This window comes from Lissotriton vulgaris, chromosome 11 (genome assembly GCF_964263255.1).
Source record: "Lissotriton vulgaris chromosome 11, aLisVul1.2, whole genome shotgun sequence".
Lineage (NCBI taxonomy): Eukaryota > Metazoa > Chordata > Amphibia > Caudata > Salamandridae > Lissotriton > Lissotriton vulgaris.
This window is the reverse complement of record NC_141699.1, coordinates 1,009,871,271-1,009,886,675: the sequence shown is the minus strand read 5'-3', so window position 1 is coordinate 1,009,886,675 and position 15,405 is coordinate 1,009,871,271. Positions and strand designations below refer to the sequence as shown.

The 15,405-nt window shown below is 38.7% G+C and overlaps 1 protein-coding gene across 1 annotated transcript in view; it reads right to left on the bottom strand.

The window, feature by feature from the left end:
- The window catches only part of LOC147683933 (transient receptor potential cation channel subfamily V member 6-like), a 201,188-nt gene that overhangs the window by 111,092 nt on the left and 74,691 nt on the right, over window positions 1–15,405 (bottom strand). Inside the window, exons 4-5 of the mRNA XM_086944925.1 lie at window positions 13,826–13,966; window positions 3,942–4,040 (exon numbers count right to left, since the gene is read on the bottom strand). Coding sequence (XP_086801051.1) covers window positions 3,942–4,040; window positions 13,826–13,966 — 240 coding nt within the window. The remainder of the gene's footprint in view (window positions 1–3,941; window positions 4,041–13,825; window positions 13,967–15,405) is intronic.

The following is a 15,405-nucleotide window of genomic DNA, read 5'->3' as shown; positions in this document are numbered from 1 at the left end:
TAAGTATATCACAACCATTTCAAAGCTCACTTATAACGAACAGCTGTGTGGGGTCACTTAGTACTTCAACCTTACATCTTGAGGATGATAGAGCTGCTTATGTTAGACAAAGAGATTTCCAACCACATTTCCAATAGCAGATTATGAATAACACGCTGTCTTCTGCCATTTTTAACCTCAAGTTTTCACCCTGTTTTTGCCTTTATAATCCCAGGAAGTCCTCTTGTTTTTATGTCTCACCTGGAAACACTTCATCAGTTGATAGCTGGGTAACCTGAATATATAGATTACAACACCCACAATGAAGTATCTGTATTGGGGGATTTATTGTTGTATGTAATTGCAATTATCTGAATTATTTTTATCCCAGTTATAAGTACTATTGACCTGTTACGAATCAAGAAGAAGGGAGAGTTACTTACCTGCCTACTCAGAGTGCTCACAATTAGCTATCTCTAATCTACATAGGTCCTGAAGAAAGCCCCAACCCTTTTGGGCGAGTAAAAGGCTGAAACATGTTGACCTTCTACATGGACGAAGAGGTGCTTTAGAACAGTAATATTTCTATAAGCGCACCACCCTAATTTTTTAATCTTGCCTCCTCTCCTACCGAATAAAGTTTCTTTGGGAAGGAACAGGAAGCAATTTTAACTCACTATATTTTTTCTACTATTACTGATCACTACTGCTATCACCAGTTGGTCTACCTCCAGGTGGAGGAAAGCACATTGTCAAAAAGACCCAATGATGATGCTTTCACGTTCTAGAAGAAGCGGACGGAGAAACAAGATATACTGCTTTACCACTCCTGTACGTGAATGAGGGTTTTTAAGCTGGGCAAAACACCCGACCCTGGTAATACAGGTACAAGTGATCCATATATATATATATATATATATATATATATATATATATATATATATACCCACCCCTGGAACATCCACTCGGCTGCCTGCTGCGTTAGTGGCATCTTTTGGCTTCACTTCAGGAATCTGTGGTACAAGCAGGACACGCCGCTTGCCCGCAACCCTGCCCGTCATGACTGGTACATCGCTCTACTACGTGGGAGGTATGCTACTTACCTAGGCAGCACACTTGGGCTACAGTTGGGAGTCTTTGTGGAGGAGTGAGGGACACGTCAAACTGCAACACTGCCCTCTCTCAGGAACTTGGTGAGCATTGTTGTGATAAGGGCAGACACCGCCCACTGGGGACTGCACTTGCCTTATGGTGTCTGCTCGTTGAGAACATCCCGGGTTTTCGTTATCCCAGTGCTACGATCACCTGGAGTGTCCTGTCCAATCTTAGCAAGACATTTGACTCAAAAAGAGGGCGGGAGAACCATTTGTGGTAAACCTCGGCAGCATTGATAAAGTTCGTAATGAACGAAACACGTCTGCATATTGCTGCAATAAAGGATTTTTTTGCCGTTTCCCCTGGAGTCTCGTTGATGACAAAATGTTAGTTCAACTTTTTTACTATTTTAACAAATATAGACATATTTAAATCAAATAAATACATACTTTTTTAACCAGGTTTACTACAAATTAAACAAACAAAAAAAAAGTCCGCAAGGGTAGGTATTTTTTTTAACTTATTTTCTAAAAATGAATATTCATAAAGTGAATTAATAGAGTTAGATTACTTTATTATTTAATACACACTTAATTTAAGGAGGTAATTTGTTGTAACATTTTATTTGATCTGTTTCACGGTAATTTTAATTATTTTACATTATTTCATATTTCTGTTTTTATATACATATTTTTTAATGAATAAAGCTTATTACATTTCTCTATATTTTGCCGGAAGTAGAACTCCACCTCAGTAGTGGTAATCTCTATGAATAGGTGAAAAGTTACTTGTATTAACTCGAAACTTATTTATAGGAGTCTTCACCTCCTCATTTGAGGGAGTGGCGACAATGAAGTTCAAAGGTAGGTATACATCTCCACTCGAAAATGGTGAATAGCAAAACGTTGGAGTGTTACATTGGGGTGTATGAGTAGATGAACTTATAAATAGTTCCTAATGTGTACATATACTTTAGTGGATAGAGCCCTAAGAGAGGGCCAGAAACTACTTGGTAAGTCTCTTCCCTTAGAATCACAAATATTGTAGGCATCCTCAATTCTGGGTGGAGGGCATAATTATTCCTAATCATTACTTTTTGTATTTGTATTTGTGTTTGTGGGTATTTATAAAGCGCAGCCTATCGCTCCGGAGGGAGCATCATGGCGCTAAGCGTGTGTGGATGGGATTAGATAATGAAAAATCTAAATAGCGGCCATCACATAGGTATCAGATTGCTGATAGACCCAGGTCTTCAGTTGTTTCCTAAAAAGACTCTCAGTCTCGACCAGTCTGAGGTTTAAAGGCAAGTTGTTCCAGGCGCTTGCTGCTAGAACTGTGAAAGTTTTTCCGCCCCTGGTTTTGTATTTATACCTCGGGATCTTAGTAAGGTTACCACAGGAGGATCTCAAACATCGTACGGGGTCATAGTGAACAAAACGGTTGGCAAGGTATTTAGGACCTGTGTTTTTCAGGGCTTTGAAAACTGTTAGTAGGAGTTTGAAAAGGATCCTCTTGTGCAGTGGCAACCAGTGGAGACAATTTAATGCTGCTGAGGCTGAAGATTTCCTGGGAAGTTTTAACACTAATCTTGCAGCCGCGTGCTGTACATTTTGCAGCTTCTTCAGAGTGGACTTTTTCACTCCAGCCATCAACCCATTGCAGTAGTCGAGTCGAGAGAGTATTAATGCGGCCACGACCGATTTCCTGGACGCAATGGGGAGGAAGTCAAAGAATTTTTTTTAGAGATTTGATGAGTCCGAAACAGCAAATAAATGGGAAATAACTTATTGGCATTAGTGTTTCTCTGCATATCTTTGCCTGGATTTTCAGTCATTTTGCCTGCACCCAGCCTAAACCTAGAAAGTCAATGGTCCAGGTACAAAACTCTGGAGCTGCTTTTTCCTGCTGATTTTATAACCCTGAAAGGGCTGGTAATGGGATAAGGATTTGCGGGGTACTCATGGGGAGTCCTAATTGTTCACTAAAACCAAAAAGGGTCTATAAAAAGAAGTAAGGTAAATGTTACATGCAAATATATACTTATTGGTTAACATAAGTGAATATTCTTTTATACAATAAAAAGTGTTTGGAGTAATCGAACTTTTGCTGACCCATAATTTACTCCTGAAAGCAGTGAGTTTTTATGGTAACACACGTATTCTTAAATTAAATATTCCAGATTTAGGCTTCCTTTACAACTAGTGTTAGTTGCTGATTCTGCCAATTGAGTTTCCAACATAATTGGAAATTAAAGGTGATGTGGACATACTGCCCTTCTGATTTCCCCCATTGAACTTTGAAATTTGTAGATGAGGAATGCCCACTAAGTGGGCACTTGGTAGAGTAACTGATTGCAATGGTGATTCCTGTGGTAATTTCAGTGCCCATTGCAGAATACCATAGTATTCCCACATCCTCGGTAAATGCAAGTAATGTCTGTGTGTATGTGTATGCGCATGTGTGATCAAAATCCGTCTCATTGAAACATTTTATATCCACTTCATAGGTACAACCATGAAACAGTATTACTTTTTATTCGGCAATATTACTTTAACTTTGTATACAGTGGATCAACAGGCGATGCAAGTTTAACAGAACAATTTGACGTTTGTGAGACTGCAACTACAGAACAAATATACCATCTATTAATTTTCAAATTAAAATTCAGTGGTTTCATGATGATGTAACCAAGGTAGACATGAGAAACATGGCGACTCCTGAGGACACCTATCTAGAACAGCAGAGGGGCTATGCTCAGGGACCATTGGTCTCTTTCAATATTCCAATACTTACAAAACTAAGCATTTTTTATGCGAAAGAAAATTATTCACTACAAGGCTTTGATTTGCAATTCATATTGTTGTCACCTTGTTTATCTCGTGAGTGTAATGGAGCACCACTTTCAACTATAAGTTTAATAATCTTCTCATTTCCAATGCAGACTGCAAATGATAAAACATATTCTCCTGAAATGGAAAACAATATGATTTATTCAAATTGGCAACAAAATATAATTTTCACAAATATATTAAGAGATGAAAAACAAACTGATTGCCAGATCTTAATTTATTGTTTATTTCTAATTTGTTATTACTGTAGCATTTCAAACTGTGTCCCAATTGTATACAATGCAATACTCACCACTTATTTAGCTTCTACCGTCCCTTTACTTGCACTGTGAACAAAGATGCCTTACTGAAGGTGGTTATCTTCACTTTTAGGGTATTCTTTTTTGCCAATGAGTGCTTGTGAAATGCCCCTGCAGCTTTCAGGAATCTACACGGATTCGTGAAATTACATAGCTAGGTGATCATTTGAAATTCAACTAAGTACTTAAGTTATATGAGCTGTAGTTTGTTGTTATCACTTCATTATATTAAATTGCCACATTCAGAAATGTGATTTTAGAAATATTTTCTAAAACTGATATAAAAAATATGTTATGAATCATCTTGTACTAAACAAAATAATTACACTGCCTAAAGCTCCTAACAGCACTGACAAGTAGATGCACCCTTAGAGACTTTAAAAAGTTAACTTAACTTAACTTAAAAAAGTCAAGAATTTCAATTATAGTTGATTTGCATTTACATTCTGGGTAGGTACTCATACAGCAGTGGATGAACATATTCAAGAGTTCAGATTCACTTAGCCCTTTAAGTGAAAAAAAGTGATCCCCTGCCTCCTGCAACTTTTTACATATAACATTCTATGCTAAAACAGAAGACAGAAAATGGGAATTGCTGAACCAGAGATTGTTGAACCAGAGATTATTGACCAGACTTATAGTCCAGATTTATACAAAGTGAAAGAGGATGGACACAATTGATAGGAACATCTTATCATGACACCCAAACCGGTGACAAAAAACACAGACTAGATAAGAAACGAATCATCATTTAGCAGAGAGAGGGAAATGTTCAATATGATTGTGATACCTTGTTAAATCTACACGACTAATTTCAATAGTCACATTTCCCCATAGAGAGCCTTCCACAGTTGGATGACCAGACCTGAGACAGCCCAATTTCCAAAAGTAAATTTCTTTCGTGGTAGAATAACCTGACAACTGATAACGTAAAATTGTAGCTGGTTAGGGTCTTAGTGGTACAAAAGGGGGTGGTGCAAAAGGGGGTGGTGATGGAAGGAGCATCTGAACCAATCAAACACTCACACCTAGTCAACAGATCTGGGTTTAATCCATCACCGTTCTTTAGCCCACTCTGCCACCCCAGTTCAGACATGGCCATATGCAAATCAGTCTGACCCTGTGCCTCATGGGAACAGTCCATCCCGAACTGCCAAGCCATGTCTTCCCTGGACCGGAAACAAGTTTCCTAGGACCGGTTTCTGGCATTCCAGCCGTCTTCAGCCAGGCTTGCTTGAATCCAGTGGCAAAGTGAGCAAGGGACTCACGTCTGAGCATACCCTGCCATCTTAGGGCAAACAAAGCGATACAAAAGGGGATGATGGACGGAGCGTTTGAGCTAATCACTAGGGTCTTAGCAGCAGATGACCTTCCTTGTTGGTATGAAGTACACAAAATTCCTTTTGGCATTGTAATCACAATCACAACATAAAGGCAAACTGTGTGCAAGCGGAACATCTGTGTCTAATGGAGAGAGGTGGTAACCTATTTGCATGACATGAAGGGCTAAATACTTTTCCATCCCAGTCAGTTAACCTACGTTGCCACTTCCAAATCCATCACTCTATCACATTGAAGTCAATTGATTGCAGTGACAATGTAGCCTTCCCAATAAAAAGGTGCATGAGCTCTGAGAAAGTTCATCTTTTGACCTATCAAATGTTGTCTCAAGTGCAGAGCCTGCCACATATGCTAGTTTTGTGCAATTTCTAATTGATAGGCCTAAGAAACAGTGATTACGGACCCTTTTACTAAATCCGGTTAGTGTAGTCAGACTCTGTAAAATGGCGGATGCGTGAGACCGACCTCTCTTCCTGTCTGCAGAGAATCTTGTGGAACCCTGCAGCAAAAACCATTGCAGCACCTTTCAAAGAAATAGAAAGAGACGTCTCATAGACACGATTGAGATGGGCAAGGTGAGGAGTTTGGAAGGCTGATGCACATTTGCTAGCTATGGCGGGGCAGCACATTATAATCCACGATAATACAAGGAGATTGAACTTTGCTGAAGGCAGAATATTTTCTACATAAGGGGAATCCCGCAAACTATCCAGAATCAAGACACATGGGACTATAGCAATGCAATCCTCAAAAGAGCAGGGATTGGCACCAACTGAAATTAACAGAGAGCACACAGCAGCCCCTATAAAATCTGGATGGAATCTGGCCGTAGATGTTGTTGTTAGAGTGAATTTTTATTGTACCAACAAAGAACATATAGAGAATGTGGAATTCTAAGCCCTTTTCTTACAAAAGAATGAGAATTTAAATATTTCAGGCTCTTTCTGCAATAACATCGGCTATAGACAAGGCTTTTTATCCAATCATGGCACAACTTTGAGCCTAGCGCATTTAATGTAGATGGAGCCACCTATCCAGGTTTTCACTTGGGAAGGACAGCACAAATGATTACATCTTTGAAAGCGCTTAGAATACATGGAGAGGAAGAAGATAGAATTCCGGATTCCAGCTGGGGCTCAGCACATTTTCAGTGACCTATGCAGCATATTGTTGGTCAACAAAGACTGTTCTCCAAAGCTGAACCAAGCTGAGATCATGGCTGGCAAAGCATACGTCTTAAAAGAAGAAGAGTGCCTCCGACTTGTCTACTCAGGATTTAATGAGACGCATGGTGTAACCAGGAACATTATGGAGACAATAGAGAGTGGGGAGTGCAAATGTTATATTGATTGTTAAGCATGCAGGGTTTAGGACATTCACACTGGAGGAGATGGGGTTACAGATGAGGGACAATAATACTCCGGTCACATAGCCTTCTAATACTGCCACAACTGGCAAGATATTTACCTCAATTTCTGTCTGCATATACACTCTACTCAAGCAAGAAATGCTTTCTTTGTTCTGATTCTTGGGTGTTGTAAGCATAAGGAGGAGATCCAGGGAGGGAAAAATATCTCAACTCTAAGCGCAAGGAGGCACAATCATTGAAAGCGGCCTGGAGCAGAAGGGATCAGTACATGGAACATGCATCCAATGGTTAGGCTAGTTGGCTAGTTTTCTGTTGGGAAAACAGAAAGCTGGCTTTGCTCTGAGAGGGGCCTACTGAACGGCTGAAAAGACTATGAACGTATTCAAGTAAAACTACACATACCTATTGAAAGGTAAAAAGCTTTTTAGGCATACAAGTCTCAGCATGCAAGTTGAATTAACTCACTTGTGAGGCCCACTGAAGGGAAACAAGTGAATGAATCAGCATGCAGAGAAAGAGTGTTTCTAAAGCATTGGTGCAAGGTTTTGTTAGAGCCTGTGAACAAGGACCAGGTGGGTCCAAAACACGCCAGGCACATAAAGAATCTCTGTGTGAATGCCGGTTTTCCAGCTTTCAAAATTGAGACCTGCAAGTGAGTCCGTCTTCGTTCTTTGGGCAATTTGGCTCCAAAATAAATACACACATATATATATATATATATATATATATATATATATATATATATATATATATATATATATATATATATATATATATATATATATATATATATATATATATATATATATATATATATATATATATATATATATATATATATAAACACATGGCTGCATTGTGAAAGGCATGCATGATGCGTAGTCATGGCACATGCATGGAAAATGCTTGAGTTGTAATGGCAATGTGTGGTTATGGATACATGGTAAACAAATGCATTGTAAGTGCATGCATTGTTGAGTCATACAACCCCTTGGCGTGGTTTACCCCCTAACATTTTGCCTTTAACTGTCCTGTTTTCTGACTCTGTTTTTGATGGCTTTAGGACTCTGTGCATTTTACCACTGCCAACCAGTGGTTAAGTGCTTTTGCTCCCTCCCTAAAACATGGTAGAATTGGCTTATTCCCCATTGCAATAGTTAATTTACCTGTAAGTCCCTAGTAAAGTGACACTGCCTGGGCCCAGGGCCGGAAATTAAGTGCTAGTACTGGGCCCACACTACTGATTGTGCCACTCTTCAGTAAAAATTATGAGTAGGGTTTTAATAATAAGACTAGAAGAGTGGGTCGTGGAGCATGGTGTTTTGGTCCAGGCACAATTTGGTTTTAGAAAGGTGCTAGGCACGATAGAACAGTGTATCAACCTAGAGCTTTTAGTTGAAAAATACACATGTGCTAAACAGGGACAGCTCTTTTTATGTTTTGCTGATCTTAGCAGCGCTTTTCATTTAGTGGATCATGCAATTTTATTGCCAGTTTTACTTAATCTTGGTGCCCCGAAACCCATTATCTACTTTTTAGCCAGGCTGTACGAGAAGCTAGCGACCAAAGTACAGTATGGCCAAAGGGGCGAATGCACAGCTAATTTTAATGTAAAACGCAGTATCCGCCAAGGCTGCGTCCTAGCACCATTGCTTTTTACCCTTTTTATTAACAAAGTGAACGCAGTACTGAAAATGATACAGGTGGATTCCCCACAAGTGGAGGGCAAGGAAGTTCCGGTCCTGCTTTACGTGGACGACGCTGTGCTCCTATCTAGAACGCCGGTAGGCCTCCAGAGGTTAATTGATGAGTTCGCTGATTTTATTAGTAAGAGGAAGCTGATGATTAATAAGGCCAAAATCTTCACAATGGCATGCAGCCCGAAACTCAGGAGTATGAAACCCTTTTTAATCGATGGCAACAAAGTGCAAAACATAGATCATTTTTCCTCTCTAGGTTTATCCTTCTCCTTTGATGGGAAATGGAATCCTGAACTGTCTAATGTTCGTGCCAAAATAACCAAAAGTGCGTATGGGGTTTTTAAGTTTGCATCTAAATTGGGGGATCGCCGCATCAAAGACATGGTCTACATTTATAAAGCAAGATGTACCTCTGTTGCACTTTATGGTGCTGGTCTATGGGGCCACCACCCAAGTTATGACTTGAAAACGGAAGAAAAATATTTAAAAAAAAAGCTTTTATGTCTGCCGGCTTCGGCTTCCTCTTAACTTATTCACTGTGAAGTGGGCCTTCACTATTTGACAGATTTAACTGCATTGAGACCCCTTCTGTTATGGAGATCCATATGGTCAAAGGAGGAGACCATTTTTACTAAATCTATTATTAACGACTGCCTGTGATTGGATCATTGTCTTAAGATCCACTGGCTCAAATATTTAGCCAATACATATAGAGACTTATTCAATTATACAATCCTGGAAAACCCAAATGAAGTATCAGGATTGTCCAAAATAGGAGTTGAAGAGCACCTTCCTGTGTCATAAGAAGGATTGCAGGCTGAAAACAGTAGGGAAGCAAGCCACGTACCAGCTCTACCATCTGCATCTAGATACTGATGGCTTCAAAACGTATTTATCACTTGTAACGAGACCTTCCCACCGCTATGTCTTAACAAGAATGAGGTTGGGCCTTGCCCACCATTTTGTAGCAATCCCCAAATGAAACACGCCCTGTCTCCCCATGCCCTTGTGACGGGCATACTAAGCAGAGTACCTTGCACTTTTTACTTTTATGTGATTTGCATTTGACTTTTAGAATAGCTTATCTTAAACAACTGTTTAAAAAATATGATGCTAAAACCACTAATGCTGCTATGAGCCTACTGTTTATGCTAAGAGAACCTGAGATTTGTTTTTATGCCACAACATTTATTTTAAATTCAATTAATGCTAGGAAAAGTATGTTGTTCTAATGAAATTGACCAGTCCCCCTCAGATTGGGGATGGTTACACTAACAGAGGACTTTGCACTTTCTAAGCCCATGTGTTCTGATCTTGCAACTAAAAACTGTCTATGCCAAACAACTGTTTATGTAATGCTGCTATGAGTTTATTGTTTACATTAAGAGAATTGATGTGGTGCCATCTATTTTAAGTTTATTTTGCTGGGAATTGTATGATGTTTTAATGAAATTAGGAAATTTTAATTGATTGCTGACCATTTTTAGCGATTTTTGGATGACGTATTTTGATCATGTATTCTGCTTTTATGGTTGCTTTGTTAACTAAATAAAGCTTATTGAATCGAATCTAATCCACTTAAGTAGCACTTTAAACATGTCTCAGGTCTACCATTGCAGCCTGTCTATGTGCAGTTTAAATTGCTTTTCGACCAGTCCAAATAAACCTTTTGCCAGGTCCAACACTTTCTTTTAAATACATGTGTCACCCCTAGTGTGGGCCCTGGACAGCCCTAAGGGCATGTATGTCTGCCACATCGCACTGTTGGAAAAGCAAAAAAAATGCTTTTTCAAAGGTTTTCATTATTTACCACCAACTTGTAGTTGCTGGTAAATAACGAATCCTTAACTGAGGAATGCACCAACTTGAGTGCTCCCTACATCCTGGATTTGGTAATTTACCGAATCGGTATGTTAAAGATTCGGTATTTTACCGAATCCTTAAATTACCGATTCGGTGAAATACCGAATCCTAAAAAAATGCCACCTACATCTAAAAACCCAATACCAGTCGGCAACGGCTGAAATTCGGTAATTTCAGCCGTTACCAACCGGTATTGGGCGACCTACATCTGGCCCATAGTCTTATTTTGGGAGAGCTGAATTGAACTCATTTCATTACAGTATCAATTATATCTTACATTTCAACATCACTACTTATGTTCCCATAAGTCTGATTGATTTTCTTTTTCAAGAGCAACACATATTATAGCATTGTCTTGGTTATATAAAAAAAAGTTATTTTACTTATAAATGTGAATGCAGTTCTTCGTCTTGATTAAGCCCCATCAGGGTCGGTGTTCTAAAGTTTAAGATGCGCTTAGATTCCTTCTGTCTTAATATATTTTCTCGATCACCGCCCCTCACATTCATTGGCACTAGTTCCACAGCATACAATTTCAGATCCTGCTAATTGCTTGTGTGGTATTTCTCCATATGTTTTGCAATGGCGTTACTCTTGTCATTATTTGTTGTTGCTCTGACATGTTCTAGAATGCGCTTTTTTAGCTCGCAGATAGTACTGCCCATGTATTTCAAGGCACATGGGCATTCCACAATGTAGATCACAAACTGACTCCTACATGTGATTGATTGATGAATTTTCCATTTTTTCTTATTTGCCATTTCAATCTCTTTCATGTTTTTAGCGATTGCGCAGACTTTACATTTTGAACATTTTACAAACCTGACTGTTTTCAACCAAGTTTTTGGTGCTGTATTTATAAAGTGACTATGGACCAGTTGGTCCTTCAAATTTGCTGCTCTTCTGTATGTTATTTCTGGTTCATCTCCAACAATTTCAGCTACTGTCGAGTCTAGTAGTAATATTTTCCAATGTTTATCTAAAAATGTTTTAATATGTTTATTTTCTATGGAAAACGTTGTTATCAGACGAATTTCTTTATCTTCAGTTATTTCTGTGATTCCATTAATTCAGTTCTTTTAATTTTTTCAGTTTTCTGGTGGCTTGTACATATCACTTTATTACCATATTTCCGTTTCTTAAATCTTGCACACATTGCCTTACTGTTCTTATGCCATTCACTTTCTTCTGAACATATTCTTCGAACCCTAAGTAATTCCCCAAAGGGGATACTTTTGATTGTACTGGGCTGATGAAAACTTTCCGCGTGAAGGATTACATTTGTAGTCGAACTTTCTAAGGTGCAGCGTTGAGTGGACCTGATTTTCGTGGACATAAATCTCAGTATCCATGAATATTGTTCGTTCCTCACTTATTGTATATGTGAATCTCAAATTGCAATCCGTGTTGTTCATCACATTAAAATATTCAGCAAATTCCTCCTTGTTCCCGTCCCAATTGATGAGTAAATCGTCTATATAGTGCAGCTACATGACGATTTTGGCGACATATTGATCATTTCTTGAGTTCCACGCATAGTTGGACTCCCAGCACCCCATAGTTAAACATGCATAGCTGGGACTATGGGAAAATCCGATTGCTGCTCTGTTAACTGGTCTGTAGACTTCTTCTCCAAACATAAACACATTTTCTGTTGTACAGATTTTAATAATTTCCAATAGTATTTTATTGTGGTTGGAAAATTGGATGTTCCGTTCCTTTAATTAAAATTCACAAGCCTTCAACCCAGTTTCATTATCCATGTTAGTATATAAAGATACTACGTCCATAGATATCAATTTATATTAATCCACCCAGGGTAATTCTTGTATATGGCGCAATAAGTCGCCAGTATCCTGTAGATTTGATGTCAGTTTCATTACATATGGCACAAGATAAATATCCAGATAATTGGCTATAGGTTCCAAAAGTGCTCCTTTGGCCGAAATTATCGGTCTCCTAGGTGGTTTCGTATGGGGCTTATGAATTTTCTGTAGAAAATATATGGTCGCAGTTTTGGGGTGATCTGTAGTTAGATAATTAGCTTCGTCATCATTGAGGAGTTTGTTGTTTTTCCAAATTTGTATTTTCCTATCTGATTCAATTTTGAATTTTTTTGGTGGATTTTCAACAAAAAAACACAACGAAAAAACTAACATGTTTCTGTATTTGTGTGTATTGTTTTGCAGTTCAAATCATGGAAAATGCTTTGGTGATGTTTATCGTCTTCCAGGAATGACTCAGTGTGGGTCCCTGGATTCCAATAATGATTCAGTGGGGGTCCCTGAGTTCCACTAATGATAAACTTGGGGTCCACAGAAGTCAAAAGGGTGAGAACCACTACCTTATAGTGTTACTTCTGATCCTCACATAACTTTCACAAGGGACACCCAACCACAAGGCCATGGTACTCTAAGTGGAGAAAAAAGGTTGGGTGGTGAAATTCAGGTTTGGAGGAAGAACATTTATGTGAAAAGGTGTAGACCTATGGACAGGGGATGTGGAAGCTGGTAGTCTTGAGTGGGAGGACATGCTGAGCGGTAGATTTAGTCTCAGTCGCATTTTATGTTGGGTAACTTGACTATGTGGCTGACATGAAAAATTGTAGTTTGACTAATATGAGCTTGCTCCTCTTCGACCTTCGGTTGTGGGTGAGTATATATGTGTGACTGAATGACAAATAAAAAGAGTGAAACTTAAAAACTGATGATAAGAGTAAGACTAAAATAAAGGGCAATTTGTGCTCAGACCCATTTTGGCTGTAGTGCAAAAATAGTTGGAGTGCATGAAATGTGCAAAACTTCTTTTTCAAAATACTTGTCACTTATACAAAATTATGTATATTAAGCAAAAACATTTCTTTGGTGTTTAGGATACATTTTCTCGTGATAGTATATCTCACACAAAAAAAGTTACAGTTTACTGTGTTGGTGAAACCTTTTTTTCACACACTAAACTTTGCATTATGCAAAATAGTGAATATTTCACATTTTGCGTAACACAGGATTTGAGAACTTCGTAAGATTCCGCTGACATAACAAACATTCACACAAGCAAAAAAGATTAACACAAATACTGCGTACAGTAGAACCATTTTAACACTGAATCCATTCATCAGTTGCCTGCTGTTTTCACTCTAATGCGTCAAAGTCAAAGGCTGAATACCAAGTTTCTATATTAAGTACTCACTTTTAACCTTTACTGACTTATACATTGTCATAATCTATGAATACTTTGCGGTATAAAGTGAAATATACCATAGTAGATCATCACGATTCATGTTTACCATATAAAGATTGATTTCTTAAATTACACATAGTGGTTTCTTACCATAATAAAATTTTCTCGTTTTTCCTGGAGCAAAGAATTTGCCGCAAGCGCAAGCGTTTTCTGTGTCAGCTTTGCGAGCCAGGAATTCTTTAACCATTGAAACGTTCTGATTCACAACAGCAATATGTAATGCAGTTTCTCCTAAACAACCAGCAGAAAGACAAAATGGCGTCCTTTAAACCAAATATTTGAGAAATAAGATAGAAATTCTAGGATAAAGTTTAAATAAACAATTACACATGGACTATAGTAAAGGCCTATCCAGAGTTTCTACAGAGCTCAAATGCAGAGAACGTGTCCAGGGTTGAAATAAAGATTTGTAAGTCTCCCCCCGCCACCCCCTCTCTCCATCTCCTTAAAAATCACAATAAAGGGCTAATCCATTTGCAACACCTTTATTGCTTGCGTACCAGGAAATGAAGCAAACAGTATTTACTTTATGGTAATCACAGGAAAACAGATTATGCGCTATTTTAGATGTATGCATGTCCCTCGCTTTTAAATCTCAAAGATGTGGCTTGGCCTTGAGTTCATCACAAAAATAACAATAATGCTACATTCGTTTGCTCAGTTTTTTTAGTTTTTTTAAAGAAACATTTATTTATGGACTTGAATTTCTTTGTGAAAATCTCGATTATTAAAGTAAAATTATTTTTGAGGAACAAAATGTTCTAAATATTTAGAAATAACTCTTACTCTAGTACTCTAATTCACTATATTTCCATACTGCAAAAACCATTCTGTAATAGGAAGTGGGAGTGAAATGTGTTTGTTCTGTTTTGCATTACCAAGCAGCAACAGTGTAAAATGGAATTGTCCTTCTTTGCACCAGTGCAAAGATCCTGCATTAGGATATTTGTTTTTTATTTATTTTCTTAAAGACAAATACTGGCAGGGCCAAGATGGCGGCACAGTAGGAAGCAAGACATGCTCTTCCTCAAGACTCAACTGACTCCACAGCAATCCACCACAAATGCAGAATAAAGGTACCCTGATCACGGGAAAAGCTTGCTGCATCCACTGTTCAGGGCGCCTCAATTATTTCAAGCCTGAAAAGAAGCCGATACAGAAGACCCTGAATAACATTCTATGCTCAACAAGAAGATGTCAGTGTTCCCAGAGACCACAGAAGATAGAAGTGGTGCAGCTGCCGATATGTGCAGGAATGCTGAAACAGACTAAGGAGACGATATCGGCTAGGTGGTTGGCAGATACACAGTGACTCAAGGATGGGGCACCCCAGTAAACACGCAACTCTCTGTACAGCTTTCAGCAACATAACCGTATCTGCTAAGATAAGAGGCTGGGACAGCTGTGCACCGGTGGGCACGATGGGTTAGGAAGACCTTCACTGGGGGTGGTGTGAACATCAGGTATTTTCGGGGGAGGTCAGGGCTGCACACCGCAGGCCTGTTTGAAGAAGCGGAGCACCATGAGTTCCTTGGAAGTGATGTAGCGCCACTGGGCTTATTTACTTTGTTTCTTTTCATCTCTTTTCACTACACCTCAGATTGATTTATTTACTTAGCCCTCCAATGGATCTTTAAACCGTGCCGAAAAGGCTCGGATATAAGGGATCT